Source organism: Momordica charantia (assembly GCF_013281855.1).
Source record: "Momordica charantia cultivar OHB3-1 chromosome 2 unlocalized genomic scaffold, Mcharantia_2.0 BLBB01000002.1, whole genome shotgun sequence".
NCBI lineage: Eukaryota > Viridiplantae > Streptophyta > Magnoliopsida > Cucurbitales > Cucurbitaceae > Momordica > Momordica charantia.
In genome coordinates, this window is record NW_028275160.1 from 4166866 (window position 1) to 4187086 (window position 20221).

Genomic DNA, 20221 nt, shown 5'->3' on the forward strand with positions numbered 1-20221 from the left:
ATTATTTTAAAATTAAAATCTAAAACCGAGATCATTATCCAATCAAACTAACGAAAAGAAAAACAATACTCTAAGACCATTTATCATTAGCTCATCATGTGAGGTGATCTTCGAAGACCATTTATCATTTACGGAAAGTCATCCCACACTTTGAGAAAATCCCGGACCGAACTGAGTTAGCTGACACCAAACGCCGGATCCAAGAAGGAAATGGAAACTGACATCCTGGTAAACCTCCTTCTCGAATCGGAATACAACTCCTTTTCCTTTTTCAAATTCACTCAGATGTGAGATCTCTCTGTATGATTGAAGAAATAATCGAATTCCAAATTTGCAAAAGGATAAATACACTCCCACCATTCGAACTGTGTTACCCATCTCACTAATCTTTTAATTAGCGTTCAAAATTTTCTTCTTTCTTCCAAACCATCGTAGGATTCCGTGTTTGCCGAAGAACTCTGCTCTCTGTTCCTGCTATTTTTGAAGAATTCTGAGAAGGTCAGGATCCTTCTGGTATATATATCCCTACTTGTTTGTGTCATTATGATCCATGTTTTCTTAATAGGCAGTGGTTTTAAGAGATCTTCTCAAAGCTATTGAAATTTACCCATTTGGTTGCATCAAATTAGGTTATTAATTGCAGCTGCTACCAGAAAGAAAGTGAATATGGTGGCGATTGATGAAAACGCGCATGTTGCAAGGCTTAAGGTTTGTGTAATCAGATCAAAACCTTTGTTCTTGTTGCAGTATAATATAATCTCTGATGCATATTTTGTTTTGTTAAAAGGGGAAATATGCTACCATGGTTGTGTGTTGGCTTCTTGGTAACGGATGCCTCTTCTCGTGGAACAGCATGCTCACCATTGAAGATTACTATGGCTATTTGTTTCCGGTAAATATTCATCCCCAATTCCCTCATTCTCTTGAATTATTCATTCATTAGCCTCAATCACATATGTTTCCCCCTTTATTTCAAATCGTCTACAGCATTACCACCCTTCAAGGGTTCTTACTCTTGTGTATCAACCATTTGCACTTGGAACAATTTCAATACTTGCATACTGGGAAGCAAAGATCAACACCAGAAAACGGAATCTCTTTGGATATGTCCTGTTCTTCATTTGCTCCCTCGCGGTTTTAATTGTAAGCACAGTTTCCTTCCTTCTTTTTGTTTTGTTGAGAACTAAATCTACAACTTTTAGTTTGATTCCACTGCTTAAAGGCCATTCTGTAATATTATGTGAAAGTTTTGTGGTCTGTGCCATTGTCAATATCTCTTGTAGTTGGATTTAGCAACATCTGGAAAAGGAGGGCTTGGCCCCTTCATAGGAATTTGTGTCATTAGCGGCGGCTTTGGAGTTGCAGATGCTCATGTCCAAGGGGGAATGGTTGGAGATCTTTCCTTTATGCAACCTGAACTCATGCAGGTTAATGCCATCTTCCATGGCTTTGCACATCCACTTGTCTTTATTGATCATGTTTCCATGAGATTTTGAATATGTAATCATTTTTGTGCTGTTTTATCTTGTGTTCCTCAGTCTTTCCTAGCTGGCTTGGCTGCCTCCGGCGCTCTTACCTCAGGTTTGAGATTAGTAACAAAGGGAGCATTTGAGAATTCTCAGAATGGCCTTCGCAAAGGAGCTCGTATGTGCTCTTGCCACTGGATTTTTGTTTGTTTTGAAACAAATTGATTTGTACTTTGATTAAAATTTCAATTTCTTTTTCTCCGTTTTCCCCCATTCTTGATCTTGAACTGCTATTGTTATGAATATATTGCATATGGGTTTTGTTACTTGTTCTCACTATTTGTGTTGCTAAGGTCTTTGCCTACCCTATTTTCAACTCATTTGATTTTTAACTAAGATGTAAATGAAAGCTTGGTTCCTGGAAATATACGTGTTACAGAGAGCATACTTATAGGCTCTAATGACATCTGATCCCTCCCCTAGAGACTGACTCTTCTACATGTTCTCTGCAGTTTTGTTCTTTGCAATCTCGGCATTTTTCGAGCTTCTCTGTGTTCTTCTCTACGCATTTACCTTTCCAAAACTTCCGATTGTGAAACACTTTCGGGCCAAGGCAGCTTCAGAGGGATCAAAAACGGTTGCAGCTGACCTTGCCGCTGCTGGCATCCATAATGTAGCAGATGAGGTAAGCAAATTCTTTAAACCATCCAAGTGTCTCCTTTTCAAACTTGTTCAAGTAACACACCATAATTACCTGTAGGCCGAGGGAAAAGCAACCGAAGTTCAACGACTTAGCAATAAAGAACTACTGCTACAGAATGTCGACTATGCAATCGACATTTTTCTGATATACGCCCTCACATTATCCATTTTTCCTGGATTCCTATCTGAAGATACTGGATCTCACAGTTTAGGAACATGGTATGTTTCTCATTCACATAGTTAGCTGGATCAGGATGTCTATTGATTCACATTGTTGATTGGATTCAGATGACGACTCCGGTGTCTCTCTTCACTATTTTCAGGTATGCGCTCGTGCTGATTGCAGCGTACAATGTTAGTGACCTTATTGGGAGATACATTCCACTCATCAAGAGTATCAAGTTAGAGTCACGCAAAGGGCTTATGGTCTCAATTATTAGTCGTTTCTTACTCGTACCAGCGTTCTACTTCACAGCTAAGTATGGCGATCAAGGCTGGATGATACTCCTCACCTCATTCTTGGGGTTGACTAATGGTTACCTGACTGTTTGTGTGCTCACTTCTGCACCAAAAGGTTACAAGGTGAGATTTGTAGAATGGAAATAGAAGTTAGTTTCTGAAGTAGTTTGTATGTTACATTAGAAGCTAAAAGTGGTGTTTTCTTTTGTGTTGTGTGCAGGGTCCAGAGCAGAATGCATTGGGGAATTTGCTGGTTCTGTTTTTACTTGGAGGAATATTTGCAGGGGTAACCCTCGACTGGCTATGGCTAATAGGCAAGGGCTGGTAAAAGCAGTACGTTTACCGTGGACTGCTTTTAGCGAAACTACTTTGATTACAAGCACTTGGTGAAGAGTGTTTGATATTCTCATTTTTTGTTCTACACTCTTAGGAGTATTTTTTTATCAAACAGGATCAATATGTTCTCTCACAACTACTTATGACTCATTTTTACTCATTTTTTAAAATATTTTTATCGACATAGTCTTAGAATTTTAAAAATCGTACATTGATTTATTTTATTTTAGTAGTTTTGTAGAATATTTTATTTTATTTATTAGTCATTATGTGATTGAAAGTAAATTTTCTAATTTAAATTCAATGAGGAGGGCTGGAATTAAAGCTATACATAAACGTCACATGAGTTTGTTTTACAGTTTATTTGAATTATGCTATTTTATTTCTGGCCTCGGAATAACAATTTTAAATATTGTTTGCGAGTTAGTGACTTTTCAAACAAAGGAGGGTGGACCCCATCTCAGTGGGACTATTTCTTCTGAAGCTTTTCCCCAACTCCAACTCAGATACTTTTTCCTTTTTCAAAAAAATAAAATAAAAAACTCAGATACTTTTCGTACTCAACCAAAAAAAAAAAAAAAAAACAGAGAGAGAGAAAAAAAAACTCAGATACTTTTTACCATGACGAAAGTAAATGAACTGATCATAAATGATTCATATACCAAATAATTGAATGGTAATTATAAATATGGCAATCGTTTTATTAATTTGTAAATATAGTAAAAAAACCAAAGAAAAACACGAGAGTTTAACTCAAAATAAAAATAAAAACCTAATTATATTTAATATCAAATATGGTGTTAAATATTCATCAACATTGATATTTTCATGTATACATGGGTCTGACATCTAAATTGACATTTTATAATAGTACCAAAAAAATTCAATATTTTCATCGACATTTTATTGATATTCGTATCGTTTTTATGAAATTGAAACATGACATTTTCATTTACATTTAAAACTTTAATATCAAATAAGATACAGTACTGATACAAATAGGACAAATATTTTTGTTAGCCACTGAAAATACCATAATTGGATTTAATCTGCTTGAAAACTGAAAAGTTTACCGTTGTATCAAGAAAAACTCTATCAAGAACCCAGTTTTTACGGTATAGTAAAAGACAAAATCAACAGCTTCACGTGACACGACGTGGGCTTCCCCAAGGAACAGTCCAAGAAACAACGACCCGAGCGGACGCCTATATTACGGGTACACTAACACGAAAACGAAAGGCAGTACAAATAAGGGCAAAAATGGAAACCCAAAAACTGAGAGCAGAGATGAGCAGGACTGCGCCTCCTCAAACTGAAGCGAATCAACGGCGAGCGGCATGTTTTCCTGATCTGGGCTGCACTTGGAATCGCGTGGCGGGTGCGCACTGTACATGATTGCCCTCAAAACCGCCGAAACGGTGGGAATGTACGCCGTTTTGTTACGCGCTAGCAGCCACGTCAGCCCCATCAGCTGGCAGTCTCTGCTGAACATTTTTGTGCCTCTCTCGGTGGTGCTGCTATCCCGAGAGGGAGCCCCTTTTACCTAATCAAATCCATTAATCACATTTTTCAGTTCAAATTGTGGAGTGGACAAAACAAAACAAAACTGTTGTGGTTCCGTAAGAATTCGATTACCTTATGGAGTGCACCGAGGCATTTGGTACAGCCAGAGTAGGAGGCGTTGCGGCAATTCTTCTCCAGATCACGCACCGCGGCTGTCGGGGCGGCACTCGCATTCTGAAACCCGGAGAGGTTGAATGCGGCTGGACACGACAGGGAACTTATCTGGTGGAGTCGAATTCCGCAGAAGCACAACACGGCGTCGCAGCTCGCATTCGGTTGGGGGATTCTGATGTTGCGCCGCACCAACGAGCTCTGCAGCGACTCCACGCACTTCTGGGAATCGTCTGGCATCAACGGGAGATCTGTTTCCCCCGATGCCGCTGGGCCTGACACCTCTAATGCCAACCTCGCGTGGGCTGCGAACAGCCAAGCGGCTAATACTGGACAGCACCGGCTCCGGTCCAGGTTCCCGTTGCAGGCTTGCCTCACTCCCCCGAACAGCTCGTCCGATAGGTCCAGCCGGCAGGCTTGAGTTTCGGTTTCCACTGGGAAGGCCGGAACCGAGTTCAGCAGCGGGTATTCTCCTGCTAATAATACTTGGTTTTCACCGTCGACTGATTCAACCTGAAAATCCGCAGCAGAAATGCAAAACAGAGTCGATAAGAGAAGGATAGATGATGCAAGTATAGGCGTCATGGAGGTCATATTTTCGAGATTCTCTGGCCCCGTCCTCAGTGGTCACTGAAGACCAAGTTCTTTGTTGGGTTTTGTTTGATATCCAGCAGAGGAATAAAGGCTAATCGGGAAAATGAAGGTTAAATTAAAGGAGAGCATTCGAAAGCGGATTTGACTAAAAAGGGAATCGGTTTTGTTTTTCCTTTCTACTACCTAAAATAATGTTAAATTAAAGCAACCTGGCGAAAAGAAAGCGTAAAGCAAAAGAATGGAAACGATGTAGAAGTTGGTTTGGTTTGGAAGATGGTCACGGAACGGAGATAAATGAAAACAGGGCATGCCCACATGGGCGCTAACACATCTTCTAAAGTGAGCGAGAGAGACTAGAGGGAGAGAGAGAAATTGGCCCTGGTCTTCTGAGGCAGTGGAAGCTGGTGGCTAATCGTAATTGGGACTGAATTATGAGGAATTCTTTTCTGTAATCTATAATGGTGTTGGGGGTCTCTGGTGGATCTGAGAGATCGAAAAAGGAATAGATTCGTTTTGCTGGATTTTAAGAATTAAGAGAGAGAGAGAGGAGAAGAAAAGAAATTTGGCAGTTTGTTGTGATGCCTTTTTGGTCTTACAGAGACCCATTGGATAAACTTAAGAGGCTATCAAATTACCTCCGAATTCGGTGCAGCTCCGAGTTAGCGAGCGAGTTGTGTTGTGACCATGACCACCGGACCACGACATAAAGCGGACCGCCTTACTTTTTGGACTTTGTGGAGGAGCAGGAGTACCTAAACCCATGGTTCCTTTTTCTTCTTTCTTTCCTTTCGAAGGGAACGACCAACAAACAACTTCGTCCTCTGTTTTAGGATCAAAATTATGAGTTGAAGGAAATTCGAGAAATTCAGTCGTGGGGTGTATGGGTATTGTATTATTTACCTACCGTAGCATTTGCATAGCAAGACGCCAAATTGTTGTTGCCACTGCCCACTGGAAACCCATCGTTTCTTCGGCATCTCATCCTCTTAAAAAATGACAAATATAAAATACCCAATTGGGTTTTGGATCACAAAAGAGAAGAAAGAGAGAGGGAGTGAGAAGAGAACATGAATGGCGTTACCTTAAAAGACAAACCCGAAATGTCAATCAGGAAGAAATGATTCCAACGAAAAGTTGCCTTTTAGAAAAGCTCTTGTCTCACCTCGCCTCGACTCCAGTGTTCTCTGCCCCCACAACACAACCTCAGTAGGGCCCCCGCCCCCGCCCCCCCCTCCGTCTCTGTAAATTGCAATGCCACATGAAAACAAAGCCACTTCATTTTTTCCTAACCTCTGACCTTTCCGAGCCCTGCATTATTATTTCAATCATGTAAAGTTATATAAACCATACGTTCATATGTTGAAAAGTTATAATATTAGCTTTTGCATTTTCGTCTTAGAAATGTCTTCGGAAGTAGGTACTGATACCACTTATTCTTCTGACCTTTGGACCAAGATTTGTATATCAATTAATTTTGATTCATGGCCTCAATAAAATGGCAAATTTTAGGAGGAATTTGGCGGTTGGAAAGTAATAGAATAGAATGTTGGAGCCCTGTTGGCGGGTTGAGTAATGGGCCAGATCCTTTTTTGGGCCTGCGTTCTTTTGCACGTGCAGGCTGCAATCTTTTTCTTCTATACCCAAATAATTGGGATTATTGTCCAAGACGGAAAAATTCAAGTACGTGTTCTTAATTACCTCTCCATTTTCTTTCTAAATGCCCAAACGACATTTCTTTATGATAAATATATATTTTTAATTACCGTTAATTTTATATTATAATTCACCAAACTAAACTAAACAAGCAAAAGGAAATCTAAATCAATTTTTAAACAGCAAAAACATTAGTAAAAAAATACTAAAAATCTTATTGAATAAACTGAACATTAATAAATAAATATAATTAGAAATGGAAATACAATTTGAATAAAAGAAAAAATACTCTCAGTTTCAGCTTGCGGCTATTAGGTGTTCGTCATATTACATTTTTTTTTCTCTCTTCTAATTCCAGTTGTATACCTTAACTTTGTGTTAGTGTTCATTTTGTTTCTCTTTTACTCCTACCTATAAACATTAATTTTGCCACATTTTTCTCTCTTATATTTCCAGCTGAATATTTTGTATATGTGTTATTGTCCAATTCAATGTCACTTTGACACAATAAATGGAAAATAGGATGAAGGTAACACCCTACTGAAATTGAATTTGGTTACTTTTGGGCCAATTAGAATGTAAGACTTTGTTGAATGATTTGGGTCATCACTTATATCATCGGCTACTAGTTGTACAGCATGATTTGAATACATACTTATAGGTCAGATACTAGCTGAGTTAGGCTTGTTTGATTTCATTTAATATTCTCCCAGTTAGGATATAATTATTCAATAAATAGAAATTTGTAATAAAATATTTGTAAAATAGATAGAAATATAGAAAAACATATATTAGTGATACTTTATATTAGGTATATTAATGATATACTTTATTAATAATACAGAAAATGATACATCACATTAGACATGTATACTATATATATTAGCATATCATATGAAAAAAAATTACTAATAGATTTGATCAATAATAAAAAAATACCATATTAGTGATATACTATTTATTTGGTATACCAATGATTAAAAATGGTATATTAATATTAATGAGAAAAAAATACTTGTCTCCTAAATAGTAGTGAGAGCATTGGTACCTCACGGGAACCAACAATAAGTGAACAAGTGTCGGATTTTACTTTTACTTGAGTTGTTTTGGCGTTCTACTCCCCTCTTGCTCTCCTTCCAACGCCTCGCCTCCCTCTTTTTCTATTCTGAAAGCTTCCTCCATTTTTTTTTTTCAATTTATAGAATCCCAAATACCTCTTTACAAATATCTCTCTACTCCACAATAAAAGGTATACAATTTTTCTTTTGCTTTCATTATTTTTAATTTAGGTGGATAAGACACCTAAAATGAAGGGCTAGAGAGAGAAAAATAAAAAGCAAAAATAAAATTATACCTTTATCATGGGGTGATTCTATAACTTGAGCAAGATTTAAATTTAAGTTTGCAGTAAGTTGTAAAAAACAAAAATAGAGAGAGACAAGTTTTTCCATAAGTGAAAAAAAGAAGGAGAGGTGAGAGGTGTTGGGAGAGACAAAAATGAAGAGAAGGAGATTGTTTGTGAAAAAACTACAAGTATATTTTGATGAGATCTATAATTTTTTTTAGAAAATAGTAAATATGAGTTTAGTTTGATTATAATTGACATGTGTATGTGTTTTTAATCAAGAAGGCATGAGTTTTAGTTTGAATTTTTCATGTTTGAACTATAAAAATTGAAAAAACAAGAAGAAAAAGCAAAAGTCAACCCTTATTTACTTATTATTGGGCCAAACTAATATTACGGATCCAAGTTTTCTCCCTTAATAATATGCCATAGAAAATTATCCTATTTATAAATTATTTTTCTAGCAAATATGACATCTAACTTTTTGCAACCCATTATGATTTTTCCTTTTTAAATATATAAATTTTCAACCCCATAAATAAGAAAAAAAATATCGCTCCCTTTCCGACCCCATGGGAAAAATTGCCATTTTTGTAATGAAGCTCTCATAAACACCACTGGTTTGAATTTGTTGGGGTTGCGGGATCAACTCCAAAAGAAAATGATACGAAATTAATAAGGATCCCACATTAAAAAGATAATGGATCATGGATTACTCCTATCATAACCGATTAGTTTAAGATGAAACCTCATAAATAATAATAGATCCAGGATCATTTTTTATAGCCAAGGAGTATTATTTTGGCTGCTGTATTTCCAGCAAGAATCTAATTCTACGCAGCCTCAGAAGCCTCACATCCTCTGTTCCCCTCGAGACTCTGTTTCCCTCTCCATCGCCGAGTCCGACTCTCGCCACTTCCACGCCCTTATAGCCGACCATGCAAAAGATGCCACAGACGTGTATCAATTATGTCAGGACTGGCCCAATTTCCGCGTCGCCTCGGATGGGACGACTCAGGCGATTCCTCTTCTCACACTGCGAGTCACCATCTTCCCCTACCAAGGCCTCTCCATTGGACTGTCGTTCCTCCACGTCGCCGTCGACGGACCCGCATTCCACCATTTCGTCAAATCATGGGCGTCCATCTGTAAAGGGCAAGACTTCGATGGGCCAACGCCGGTTCACGATCGGACTGTGGTTCGAGACCCGAATGGACTTGAATCGACCATTCTCCAGCTACAGTGGAGCATGGCTGGGCCCATCAATTTCGGGAGTGAGCCCATCAGTAAGCGTCTGGCCGACATGGTTCGGGCGACATTTGAGCTGTCGAAAGCCCAAATTGAGGGACTGAAGAGCTGGGCCAGGGCGGAATCTCCACATTTTTCGAGTTTCGTTGCAGTATGCTCTCTTGTTTGGGTTTGTTTCATCAAATCGCGTGAAGGCGAAGGAGGAAATGGAAAAGGAAGTGAAGTTTGTTGCTTCGCATTCGCAGCAGACTGCCGTAAGCGACTTGGATATCCGATGCCTGCGGGGTATTTCGGGAATTGCCTTGCGTTTTGCCATGCGGTAGTAGAGAAGGGGGAGCTTTTGGGTGGAGATGGTGTAATTGTGGGAATGAAGGCCACTGGGAAAAGAGTGGGAGAAGCGGAGGATGAGCCGTTGAAAGAGACGGCGGAGTGGGCGTCGGTTTGGAAGAAGTATAAAGAGCGTGGAGTTGTGTTCGCAGTGGCTGGGTCGCCGAGGTTGGGTGCGTACGATGTGGACTTTGGGTGGGGGAGGCCCATAAAAACTGATGTGATTCACATAGATTCAGGGAGCCTATTTTCTCTGGGAGAATCGAGAAATGAGAATGGTGGAATCGAGGTTGGGTTGGCTCTCAGTACCGCTCACATGGCTCGCTTTGTTGCCGTGTGGGAACAAACACTGAATCTTTTCAGTTGCTGATGAGGGGAGCCATTCATAGATTGCAACATCAAGCAGTAACACTGCAAGCTATTTTAAAATATGGGTATTGCAAGTTTAATGTTATGTATTTTTATTCCTTACAGATTTTAATAAAATTCGCTTATGTATTAAATACGATAGATTTAGGTAAATAAGATTAAGTTATATTAGAAAATCAAGAATAAAATAAAATATGTATTTTCAAATATGTTAGAAAGTTTTAAACTTGTACAAAGATAATCCTATCTAAATCAAATCATACTAGAATGTAATCTAAAATATATTCAATAAAATCAAAATTTTTGTTGTATTTGAAGAAAATAAGATCCTTTAATCTATAACACGTGTTAAATTTAAGTTATGAATTGAAAATTTTCAAATTAATAATAAATTGATAAATATAATATACAATCGTGATTGGTATGTTAAACATATATATCCGATACAGCAATCATACGTTGGAATCTCTAAGAGTATAAGAAAACTTCATCCCTTTAAGAAGACAACCGTAGAGCTTTGAGATAATATTTTCAGAAAGAATTTCTGCTATGGAAACAATGAGGCTACAGGAGTACCAAATATATCCCACATAGCCCATACACCTGTCGCAACCTGATAGGTGAAAGCATAGGAAACTTTTTTTTTTTTTTTAAAATAACTATTACACTAAGAAAGGAAGAGAAATAGACCAATAGACTACAAGGAAAAATAAGACTCCATCAGTTTTTTTATTTTATTTTTTTAATTTTTTTGAAAAGGAAATCATAACTAGCTATGCACTAAGAAAGAAAGAGAAATGGATCAAAGGACTAGAATGAAAAGTAACAAAGGTTTAATCTCTCGTCTCCGTCCCCACATTTATTTATTGCACCAACAAAAATTATTTATCTTATATTCCTACTCGTGTTATCCATTTTCTAACTAGTCAAATTTGCATCCATTTTATTGTATATTATCAGCAAAAATAATTTGATTGTAGAGTACATAAATTATTATTTGATGGCATTTTAAGGTTAAACATAAACTTCACGTCAACAATTAAAATGATGCACTGAATTAGGTATTTGATAAATTGATTTGTAATTTAGAAATACTTTGATGAATTAACATTGGATATATATGTTGTTGTAATTTTATAAATTTGTTTGACTCTTATTTTTGTTATTATTTTTAGTACAACAAAATTGATTTATGAAGGTTTAACCTACGGACAGGAATATAATGAACATTGAAAATGCATTTTCGATTTATTCTCGTGGAGGATTGGGCCACACACGTACTACAACAATGACATCATTCACTAGTGATTTGAATCGCTCACTTTAAGGAGATGAATAGATAGATGCTTGATTTGGCCATTATTTCACTTAAAAAAACAACGTTCTTTTTCCTAAATCAGAAACTTAATATAAAATTGGTTGGAATCTGTTACGCACGTGCCAAGAAAAGGGAAAAATAAATGGAGTAATTTGGCGGGGTCCGCATGGTCTAAACAGGCGAGTGACGTGCACGCGGCAGCCATGTCCGCTGCAAGATGAATATCAAATATCTTCCTCGTAAAATAAAATGTCGTGAAGTTCAAAATAATAATTAACAATTATATCTTGTAACTGAAAAAAATGAGAGTCCGATGGCGATGAGGCTGGATGTGTAGCTATCTGAAGCAGTCAACGCGCCTTTTTCCGTCTTCCCACCAATTTGTTCTCACATACATCATTAATTCTGCTGCATATGCATTTTAATTTTTGACCCAACTGGCAGGAGGCGTTTCAAATTTCTTCAATCCAGTTCCGTCTACGATTTGGTTTTCCGGTGGCTTTTCCAGGTTATTTGAAAATTTTCATTTTCTCGGGGGGCTTTTCCTGATCCAATTCCGTGAGATCTCTATGTTATTTGCTTCTTCTGGCATTTTTACGGGCATTTGTAGGCGCGAGTGGAGAAGACATAATTAGAAAGTAAAACTTTTGTGTTTGGTCGATCTGCTGCTTCTCTGGAAATGTTTGAGTTAACTCCGTGCACTGGAGAATTCGGAATCTCCGGCTGATTGCTTTTCTTTTTTGGGAGGATATAATGATCTTTACAGACCAGAGATATTCCATGCGCTTTTTGACGCTTTGACGTTTTGATTATTCTCAATTTTGTTTATTTCGCATTCCGAGTGGGGTCATTTTCTCTCTCCATATGATTTTTCACTGCCGAGCTGAGAATATTCGTGCAATTTGTATTTGACGTCAATGTATTGCACAATTATGAACATGCAGCAACATTGGTAATTTATAATGTTGCGAAATACATATTGACTTCCAATTTATGTACTAGATCAGCGATCCGTCAGGGATGTTTCTCTAAAATCATTGGCCTATGTTAATATTTTTATTCATAAGATCTAAAAACTCGGTTAAGAATCTATACCTAGCCTGCTTCACCTTAATTCATTGAGTTTGATCATGAAGTTTTGTTAAGTACCGACCAATGAATCACAAGGATTGGAATCTATAATTTCTGTTTGGGGACTGAATGAGTGATGGGATATAGTTTCATCTCTTTTATCTTCTTTATGTTTTTGTTTCCCAGATGATTCAGACGAATTGTGTAGAATGGGTAGTATTTTGAGCAACTTTTGATATTCACATAACCTACTAATTCCCAAAACAAAGCAAATTATTGTTTTATGTGATTTAAGGATCTCTATTTTGCATCATTGTCTGCATAAATCAGACTCATGAGGATATCCTAAAATTCGTTAACGAAGATGCATTTCATGTGATGCAGTTGGAGGCAATGATGACGAATTTTCAGGATCATTCTGAATTTTTGAAGAATTTCCTCATCCCTAATTACGTACTCCTATCTGAATTAGAGGTTGAGAACGTTCCTCATGTTCCCAGTTGTCCTGTTTTAGTATTTATCAACTCCAAAAGTGGTGGTCAGCTTGGTGGCGCTCTCCTTAGTACATATCGTTCTCTTCTCAAAGAGAGACAGGTGAATTTTTTATCATAAAGGTTTTAAATGCTTCTTGCCAGCATTGGGGATATCACTCAGTTTTGTAGGAAATTACTGAATTTCCGGTCAGTTGACTTTTATCTGACTAATTGTAAGGTTTTTGATTTGGGGGAAGAAGCTCCTGATGAGGTGCTGCGCAGAATCTTCTTGAATCTCGAAAAACTTAAGCTTAACGGGGATGAACTTGCTGCCAATATTCAGAAGAAATTGCGACTAATTGTTAGTTTCTGATATATGTTTTCTTATATCTACACCAAAGTTATAATTGTATGATTTAGCAGCATCTTGTGCTGTAACTTCCATTCTTAATGCATTTGATCCTTCAGGTTGCAGGGGGTGACGGAACGGCTGGCTGGCTTCTTGGAGTTGTTTGTGATCTTAAGTTATCTCATCCACCTCCAATAGCTACAGTGCCCTTAGGAACTGGAAACAATCTTCCTTTCGCATTTGGTTGGGTAAGAAATTTCATTTCACACTGTCTGGTTACCATTTTAACATGGTAGCATTGAAAACGGTGTTGAGTAAATGTAAACGAAGTCAGAATTAGGATGGGCTCATTGGTCCAAAGAGATTAGGGTTAATTAAGAGGGAATGTGTTTAAACCCCAAGATGGCCACCTACCTTACGAATTAGTAATTCCTATGTGCTGTCAGCACCAAATGTTGTAGGGTCAGGCGGTTGCCTCGTGAGATTAGTCGAGGTGCGCGTAAGCTGGCCCGGACACTTACGGATATCAAAAAAAAAAAAAAAGAATTAGGATATTGAATTGCTGCTCTCTTATTGGTTGGAATATTAGTTATCGTCCATAACCTTATTGACAGGCATTTTAAGGTTGAAGGCATTTCTCTGAGTAGTGGCATTTCAGTTTGATATCAACCAGCAGCATGTATATAATGATTAATATCATCCTGATATTATCATAAAGCTGCACAAGAATTGAAACGAATTTTCTTTTTCCTAATTTCAGGGAAAGAGGAATCCTGGAACAGACCCTAACTCTGTGCTTTCATTTTTAGATCAAGTTCTGAAAGCAAAGGAAATGAAAATAGACAAGTAAGAAAATCGGGTAGCAAGGCTGACGCACACATGCTTGCATATGTGCTTATGATAAACTCGATATTGTTATAATCAAAAGCTGTAACGGATTGTGTTATTGTTGTATGACAGTTGGCATCTTCTGATGAGGATGAGAGCTCCAACTGAAGGCTCATGCGATCCTATTCCTCCTCTTGAATTGCCACATTCCCTACATGCATTTCACCGTGTCACTGAGGGTGACGAACACAGCGTGGTAACTGCATACTATGTGACAAATATTCTCTGTTTGTATTGCATTTTTTGTCAAAAAAAGAGTATTTTGATTTTTCTGATTAATTTTAGCGGATTATCTTGTTATCTCTCTCAAAGATACCTGCCTGCAAAACCCAGACATCACCATCTTAAGTACTTTTCTTACAAGTTTAATTTAGCCTTCAATCTCTTAGCCGAAAAAAATTTACCCAACTATTAGCTCTAATATTCCAATTTTCAACACCTCCAAAACTATGTCATACTTGTGGTCGAAGGTAAGCTCTACAAAGGATACTTGATTTTGATGAAAACAAATTAGAAATCCTCTACACAGGACAGTAGTGGTATTTCTGATCAACGGTATTGGATAAGGTGACTAGATTATCTGTCCAAGTATGTTATCCTAGAACTAGTATTGAAGAGAGTTCTTGTTTTATGAAGAACGATGACTAATGTATGACCTTTTGGAGTATAAAGGTTTTTGCTTAAGTACAATTAGATTGTTTCATTACCATCTCCTACTCCATGATTGCAGAAGACTTGATAAATAACTCAATATCTGTACTTGGAATGAGCATTTTTAGCTGAACGCTGAAGCGTGATTGAAAGGTACAAGTAATCGATATAAATTAGAAATCAAAGTCTTATGGAAAGGAAGTTAACTTTCTTTGTGTCGTAGTTATCCTCAATTCTACTTTGTAACTTCTCATTTTCAAATATTAGTTCCATTCTTTATTTTATAGCAACGTTCTTAATGTAGATTCTGAAACTGTATAAAGGTTATGCAATGAATTCAGCACGTAGCAAAAGTATTATTTCTGGAAAGCTGGCCTGTAGTTCTCATTTTGTTTGATATTCCTTTTATGAAAGAATTTTTGCCTACAATTATGCTTTATATAAGTTGATCTTCTGCTCTCTTATGTATTAAAATATTTACTTGATTCTCAGGAAGGTTGCCTCACATTCCGTGGGGGATTCTGGAACTACTTCAGCATGGGTAAGACTACATCCACGATAGTTCTAGATAAAAGTTCAACCTGTTACTAAAAGTTGTAACATCTGGAAACGGACTCTGACATGAGAGTGGGTTCTTTGTTTTGATTATAGGAATGGATGCTCAAGTATCATATGCATTTCATTCTGAGAGAAAGTTGCATCCCGAAAAATTTAAGAATCAGTTGGTTAACCAGGTAGCGTTACAAATCTCTTAATGAATATTATATTATTGATGGACTTTGTGTGTTAAAAATTGCTTTTAGACTAGTTTTTAATCACACTAAAATTTTTATACGAGAGAATAGATATTATGAACTTGATTTTGAAAATATTGAATCGTCAAAATATAAGCTTCAACATGTAAGTTTTCTCAAATTTATTTGCCAAGCACATGTAACTTTTCAATTATTATATTATTGATGCTTTTATACCAAGTTTAACCTTTTCTCCCAGAGTACCTATGCAAAGATTGGCAGCACCTGGTTTTTGGCTCCTGTGTTTCATCCTTCATCCATGTGCGTATCGTGTGTGTGTATATATATTACTTTTTTATGTGGGATGGGGGGATATTTTTATTTTTCTCGATGTAGTGAAAAGTATAGTGAGCTAAATTAACCATGAGGAGGTGTACACAAAACTCCCAGTAAATCACTCGTGAGGTATACAATGTTTAGGCTACCCATTACGAGATTTTACAAAATTGAAATTCATATAAATTGCATTAGTGGAATAATATAAAAGATGGAAATATAAGCTTTACGTTGAACCATTTAATTAGCCAAGTCCACATCTTTCCGAATCTCGTCAATAAATACCCTCTCATTCCTTTCTTTCCAAGACCCCAATGAATTGCTTTTACTAGATGCATAATATCTTAGCCCGCCCTCTTCTGTCTATGGGCATCTAACAGCTGTATCAAGCTCTCCTTTGCTGCTCTGTGGAGAGCCCAAGATGGTTGAAACTCGTATAAATCTCTAACACTTGCTACTGTATTGAAAATGAAAGAATACGGTCTTGATTTTCCTTTGCCTATTCCATAGTGCAGCCCCGAGGGTCTAAGAAGCATGTCAAGGCATCTATATCCACTCCCCCATGGCAGTGTCCACACAAAAAAACTAACTTTTTGGGGCCTTTGTCCTTGTACTCACCATAGAATGTTCTTTATATAGGGCAGATTTCCTTACTATCAAATTCAGGAATAAATACTTAACAGAGAACAGCCCGGAGCAATTGCACGACAATTCTTATTAGTAACGGAAAATATCTTCAAGTTCAAACTGTAAAATTGTCAAATTTTAATTAAAATGGGTGTTTCTACTTTATTAATTCAAAATGAAATGCAAGAATGATATGCATTAGCCTCTAGTTTGTCTATTGATTCTATAGTAAAGTATTGTTTCATTTTCTGTAGCCTCTGTTTTCCCATTTCTTTGTTTAACCTAGCTTCCTGTCACTGTAGGAATATAGTTCAAATTGCTAAGGTGGAGATCATGAAATGTCCTGGTAATTGGCAAGAGTTGCATATACCTCATGGGTAAAGTTTTTCAGCTTTGAAAATTACTTACTGGACCCTCTTTCACTTCTTTCAATTGACTTCGTTTTAGAACCATATTGAAAAGTTCTGTTCAAATTTCAAATAATTTATTTGTTTGTCTATTGGTAATAACCTGATCTGCTTCTTGACTGCAATGTACTCAAATTCAATTTTTCTCGATTGACGTACCTCCTTTTCATTTTACCCATCTGATATCGGACTATAATATTTATCCTTCGAATTTTTTTGCTGGACATGCGGAAGAACAAGTATGGAAGTAGTGATGCATCTCACTTATTTGAGTGTTGGCGTGTCGTAATGTTCTTTCAACCACAACTATTATTTTTGATTGGAAACTGAAACCAGCATCCTATATCTTATCATTTGTTTTCATCCTAATCAGTTCTGCACTACTAGTTTTCTGTCAATAATATCTTGCTAATTATTCTGGCAAGAAAATAGTACCCCTTCTCTCTCATCTCAGACTAACGGCAATAATAGATAACTAAAATGATTTAGTAATTTATAGGATCCCTTTTTTTTTATTTTGCTAATATTAGGATACCATATGCTTCCCTTTTTGATTATTCAACGTTGTACCTTGATGTCTACGGCAGAATCAGGTCAATCGTATGCCTTAACTTGCCCAGCTTTTCTGGTGGATTCAATCCATGGGGGACACCAAATAACAGAAAGCGGCGTGATGTTAGTTCTCAATCTCGTTATTTTGTATTTAGATTTGAAGTAGCATCTGATTCCTGATGTTGGTTGAATGCTTTAATTACTTTCACATTTTTCTCCTTTAGTATCTAATGTTATACCTTTGTGAAATATGGTTTATAGAGAGACTTGACTCCACCATATGTCGATGATGGCCTTCTTGAGGTTGTTGGCTTTCGAGATGCTTGGCATGGACTGGTTTTGCTTGCTCCAAAAGGACATGGAACTCGCCTTGCACAGGTGAGAAATGGAATCGGATTAAGACATTTTAGAAACTGTATCTTCATCACACAAGTCCAAAGAAGGCTTTTGGAAGCAGATAGAGATTCATATATTTCCGTGTGTTATGGTTGTAGTTCCTATCGGTTAGTATATGGGATGTAGGCTATGGTAAAATGCTCATAACAACCAAAGACTATCATAATTATGTTCTGCTTAGATCGTAATCTTACAATTTTTAACTGAATATGAAGCAGACTAAGAACCATATGGCTAGCAATTTCAGCAACCTTCGGTAGAAAGAAAAATTATAGAATATGTATTTTATTGAAGGGGTGGATACTTCCTGATAACTTAGGTCATGTTCAAGATTGATTTTGGCTGCCAAAATCAGCCACTCTCCAAAATCACTTGTATTTCATTGTCAAACATTATGGCATGTTTGAAAGTGATTTTGACATTTAAAATTGTAATGATTGACAGTGATATAGGTGATTTTAAAAATTTGCAAAAGTAATTTTGGTTAGGCTAAAATCACTCCCAAGCATGTAAAGATCTTTTGATCATGCACATTATTTTAGGTAAACGTACCGTTGCTACTGTAGACCACTTTGTGGCTAAATCTGGAATCTACTTGGTTACAGAAATCCATTCATCCATCTATCTTGAGGTTCCAGCATAATGTGTTGAATTGCATCTCATAATAAAAGTGAGAGCTCGATGCAGGTCAGATTAGACTTCAAAATTTGAGTGGTACTGTTTTAGAAGGTTATTGGTATAGATGTCTTCAAGTATTACCATGCGGTAGTTGCGGATGTAAGTTTTTCCTTGAGCCTGTGCTTGAAAGAATAATATGACCCCTCCTTTAGGAATTACAGTTATAAAATCTTCATGGTTAGATAATGTTCTGAATTTCTTTTAGCATATTCCCTGTGTCTCTATTCTATTTTACTCACATTTTGCCTTTGATTTGGTGCAAGGCTCATCGCATCAGGTTTGAGTTTCAGAAAGGTGCAGATGATCACACATTTATGAGGATTGATGGGGAACCCTGGAAGCAACCCCTCCCTGCCAATGAATCTGTTATGGTGGAAATCTCTCATCTTGGCCAAGTCAACATGCTTGCCACCCATAATTGCAGAGCCAAAAGCGTTCATGATCCCTCGACACCGAGCAGGCATGATGAGGACTCTGATGAGGAGGATTATGAAGACGACTCAACACAAAGTGGTGAAGAATTCAGGAAATTTGGTGCAGCAGCCACCTTTAAGATTCCAGACGAAATTGATATCTCTCATCTTAGTTAAACACATACCTTTTTACATAGTTTTCTCTGAATGTTGGTGATTTAATATTGTCTGAACAGTGGGCATATGTAATTACAACGATTGGCTTGATCTCCGATAATGTTGCCTCTTCAATAATATCTTCAAATATATAGCGATTCTGCTTTTTTGGTGTACATTCACCCTGATGAGTTGAAGCAAAAGTCTTTCTTTTTCTCTTTTTTCTGTTGAGTGGTAACTCAAGTCTCGAAAATTTTCCTTTTTTTTCATCTTATTTCATGTTATCTAAGAAGAGAGAATGAACTAGGCTTTGTTGTAATAGTTGCACCTTACAATTTTAGAGCCTTCAGAAGAACAATTTCACACAGCAAACTGAATGAATAGAAACAGGAAATGAATGGGTGATGATTTTTGCAAAACGGGTCACAATCACATGGGAGGATGAATGGGGTGAGTGATTCTCTTGTGTTACTCTAACCCTTAACAGCTCGGGACATGCCCGCCTGTTTTATAACATTATACACCTTACTGCATGCACTAATGTTGTCTTCGTAAAGATAGCTTTATCTATTCTTTTCAAGCAAAAGTAGATCTTCATGTTTCTGGAAAAGGAGAAGAACAAATGGGAAGGAGCAAAAAGTGGGAAAAGGAAGGGAAGATGGTGGTGAAAATGATATCTTTTGGCCCCCACTATTAATTATCAGAATATTGAGGATTTGATCTTCCTTAAGCAACTTGCTATTTGTGCTTTTTCTCGCCATCTTCTACATTCCTGCCTGTTATGGTTGAAATTTGATGGGACTTCAATTTTTTCCTTAAGAAAGAAGAAAAAAAGAGAATATAGCCGGTACATGGTACAACAACAGTGAATAGAAGTAGTTTATCTGTTACTTAATAATAGTTCTTTTTGTTAAAGATTCTATTTGTTTATATTAAGTGTGGTTTAGTGGTTGTGGGCTTATTTAATCTAATAAAAGATTCGTAATTAACAAACTTGCG

The 20221-nt window shown here is 37.0% G+C and overlaps 4 protein-coding genes across 12 annotated transcripts; 3 read left to right on the forward strand and 1 right to left on the reverse strand.

Annotated features, from left to right (window-relative positions):
- Positions 1 to 70: 70 nt before the first annotated feature.
- LOC111011362 (equilibrative nucleotide transporter 3) lies at positions 71 to 3192 on the forward strand. Of its 4 annotated transcripts, none has more exons than XM_022285093.2 (11): positions 71 to 228; positions 436 to 513; positions 630 to 708; positions 788 to 892; positions 988 to 1143; positions 1284 to 1427; positions 1539 to 1644; positions 1979 to 2151; positions 2227 to 2387; positions 2492 to 2750; positions 2848 to 3192. In XM_022285093.2, the coding sequence occupies exons 3-11, from the start codon at positions 667 to 669 to the stop codon at positions 2953 to 2955; spliced, it is 1254 nt and encodes a 417-aa protein (XP_022140785.1). In that variant the 5' UTR covers positions 71 to 228; positions 436 to 513; positions 630 to 666; the 3' UTR covers positions 2956 to 3192. The 4 variants fall into 4 exon arrangements, with proteins under 4 accessions (XP_022140785.1, XP_022140783.1, XP_022140784.1 ...); XM_022285091.2 differs by having other exon boundaries at positions 436 to 498; XM_022285092.2 differs by lacking the exon at positions 71 to 228 and having other exon boundaries at positions 236 to 513.
- An 824-nt stretch (positions 3193 to 4016) lies between these two features.
- On the reverse strand, positions 4017 to 6440 carry LOC148212684 (putative GPI-anchored protein At4g28100). Of its 2 annotated transcripts, XM_088120558.1 has the most exons (3): positions 6136 to 6440; positions 4599 to 5150; positions 4017 to 4506 (listed from the first exon to the last, which is right to left on the reverse strand). In XM_088120558.1, the coding sequence occupies exons 1-3, from the start codon at positions 6211 to 6213 to the stop codon at positions 4174 to 4176; spliced, it is 963 nt and encodes a 320-aa protein (XP_087976684.1). In that variant the 5' UTR covers positions 6214 to 6440; the 3' UTR covers positions 4017 to 4173. The 2 variants fall into 2 exon arrangements, with proteins under 2 accessions (XP_087976684.1, XP_087976683.1); XM_088120557.1 differs by lacking the exon at positions 6136 to 6440 and having other exon boundaries at positions 4599 to 5834.
- A 1805-nt stretch (positions 6441 to 8245) lies between these two features.
- Positions 8246 to 10290, forward strand: LOC111011225 (coumaroyl-CoA:anthocyanidin 3-O-glucoside-6''-O-coumaroyltransferase 2-like). The gene is made up of 2 exons (XM_088120903.1): positions 8246 to 8250; positions 8995 to 10290. The coding sequence occupies exons 1-2, from the start codon at positions 8246 to 8248 to the stop codon at positions 10172 to 10174; spliced, it is 1185 nt and encodes a 394-aa protein (XP_087977029.1). The 3' UTR covers positions 10175 to 10290.
- Positions 10291 to 11755: 1465 nt separating this feature from the next.
- LOC111011131 (diacylglycerol kinase 5) lies at positions 11756 to 19398 on the forward strand. 5 transcript variants are annotated; one of them, XR_015789396.1, is made up of 14 exons: positions 11761 to 11999; positions 12947 to 13156; positions 13274 to 13396; positions 13504 to 13632; positions 14145 to 14230; positions 14345 to 14468; positions 15416 to 15464; positions 15575 to 15657; positions 15917 to 15978; positions 16923 to 16997; positions 17615 to 17702; positions 17841 to 17957; positions 18581 to 18752; positions 18917 to 18954. XR_015789396.1 is itself a non-coding variant. In XM_022284774.2 (14 exons), exons 2-13 carry the CDS (start codon positions 12956 to 12958, stop codon positions 18638 to 18640), a joined length of 1197 nt encoding a protein of 398 aa, XP_022140466.1. In that variant the 5' UTR covers positions 11761 to 11999; positions 12947 to 12955; the 3' UTR covers positions 18641 to 18662; positions 18917 to 18954. The 5 variants fall into 5 exon arrangements, 4 of the variants coding, with proteins under 4 accessions (XP_087977211.1, XP_022140466.1, XP_022140464.1 ...); XM_022284774.2 differs by having other exon boundaries at positions 18581 to 18662; XM_088121085.1 differs by lacking the exon at positions 18581 to 18752 and having other exon boundaries at positions 11756 to 11901; positions 18917 to 19398.
- Positions 19399 to 20221: the final 823 nt, after the last annotated feature.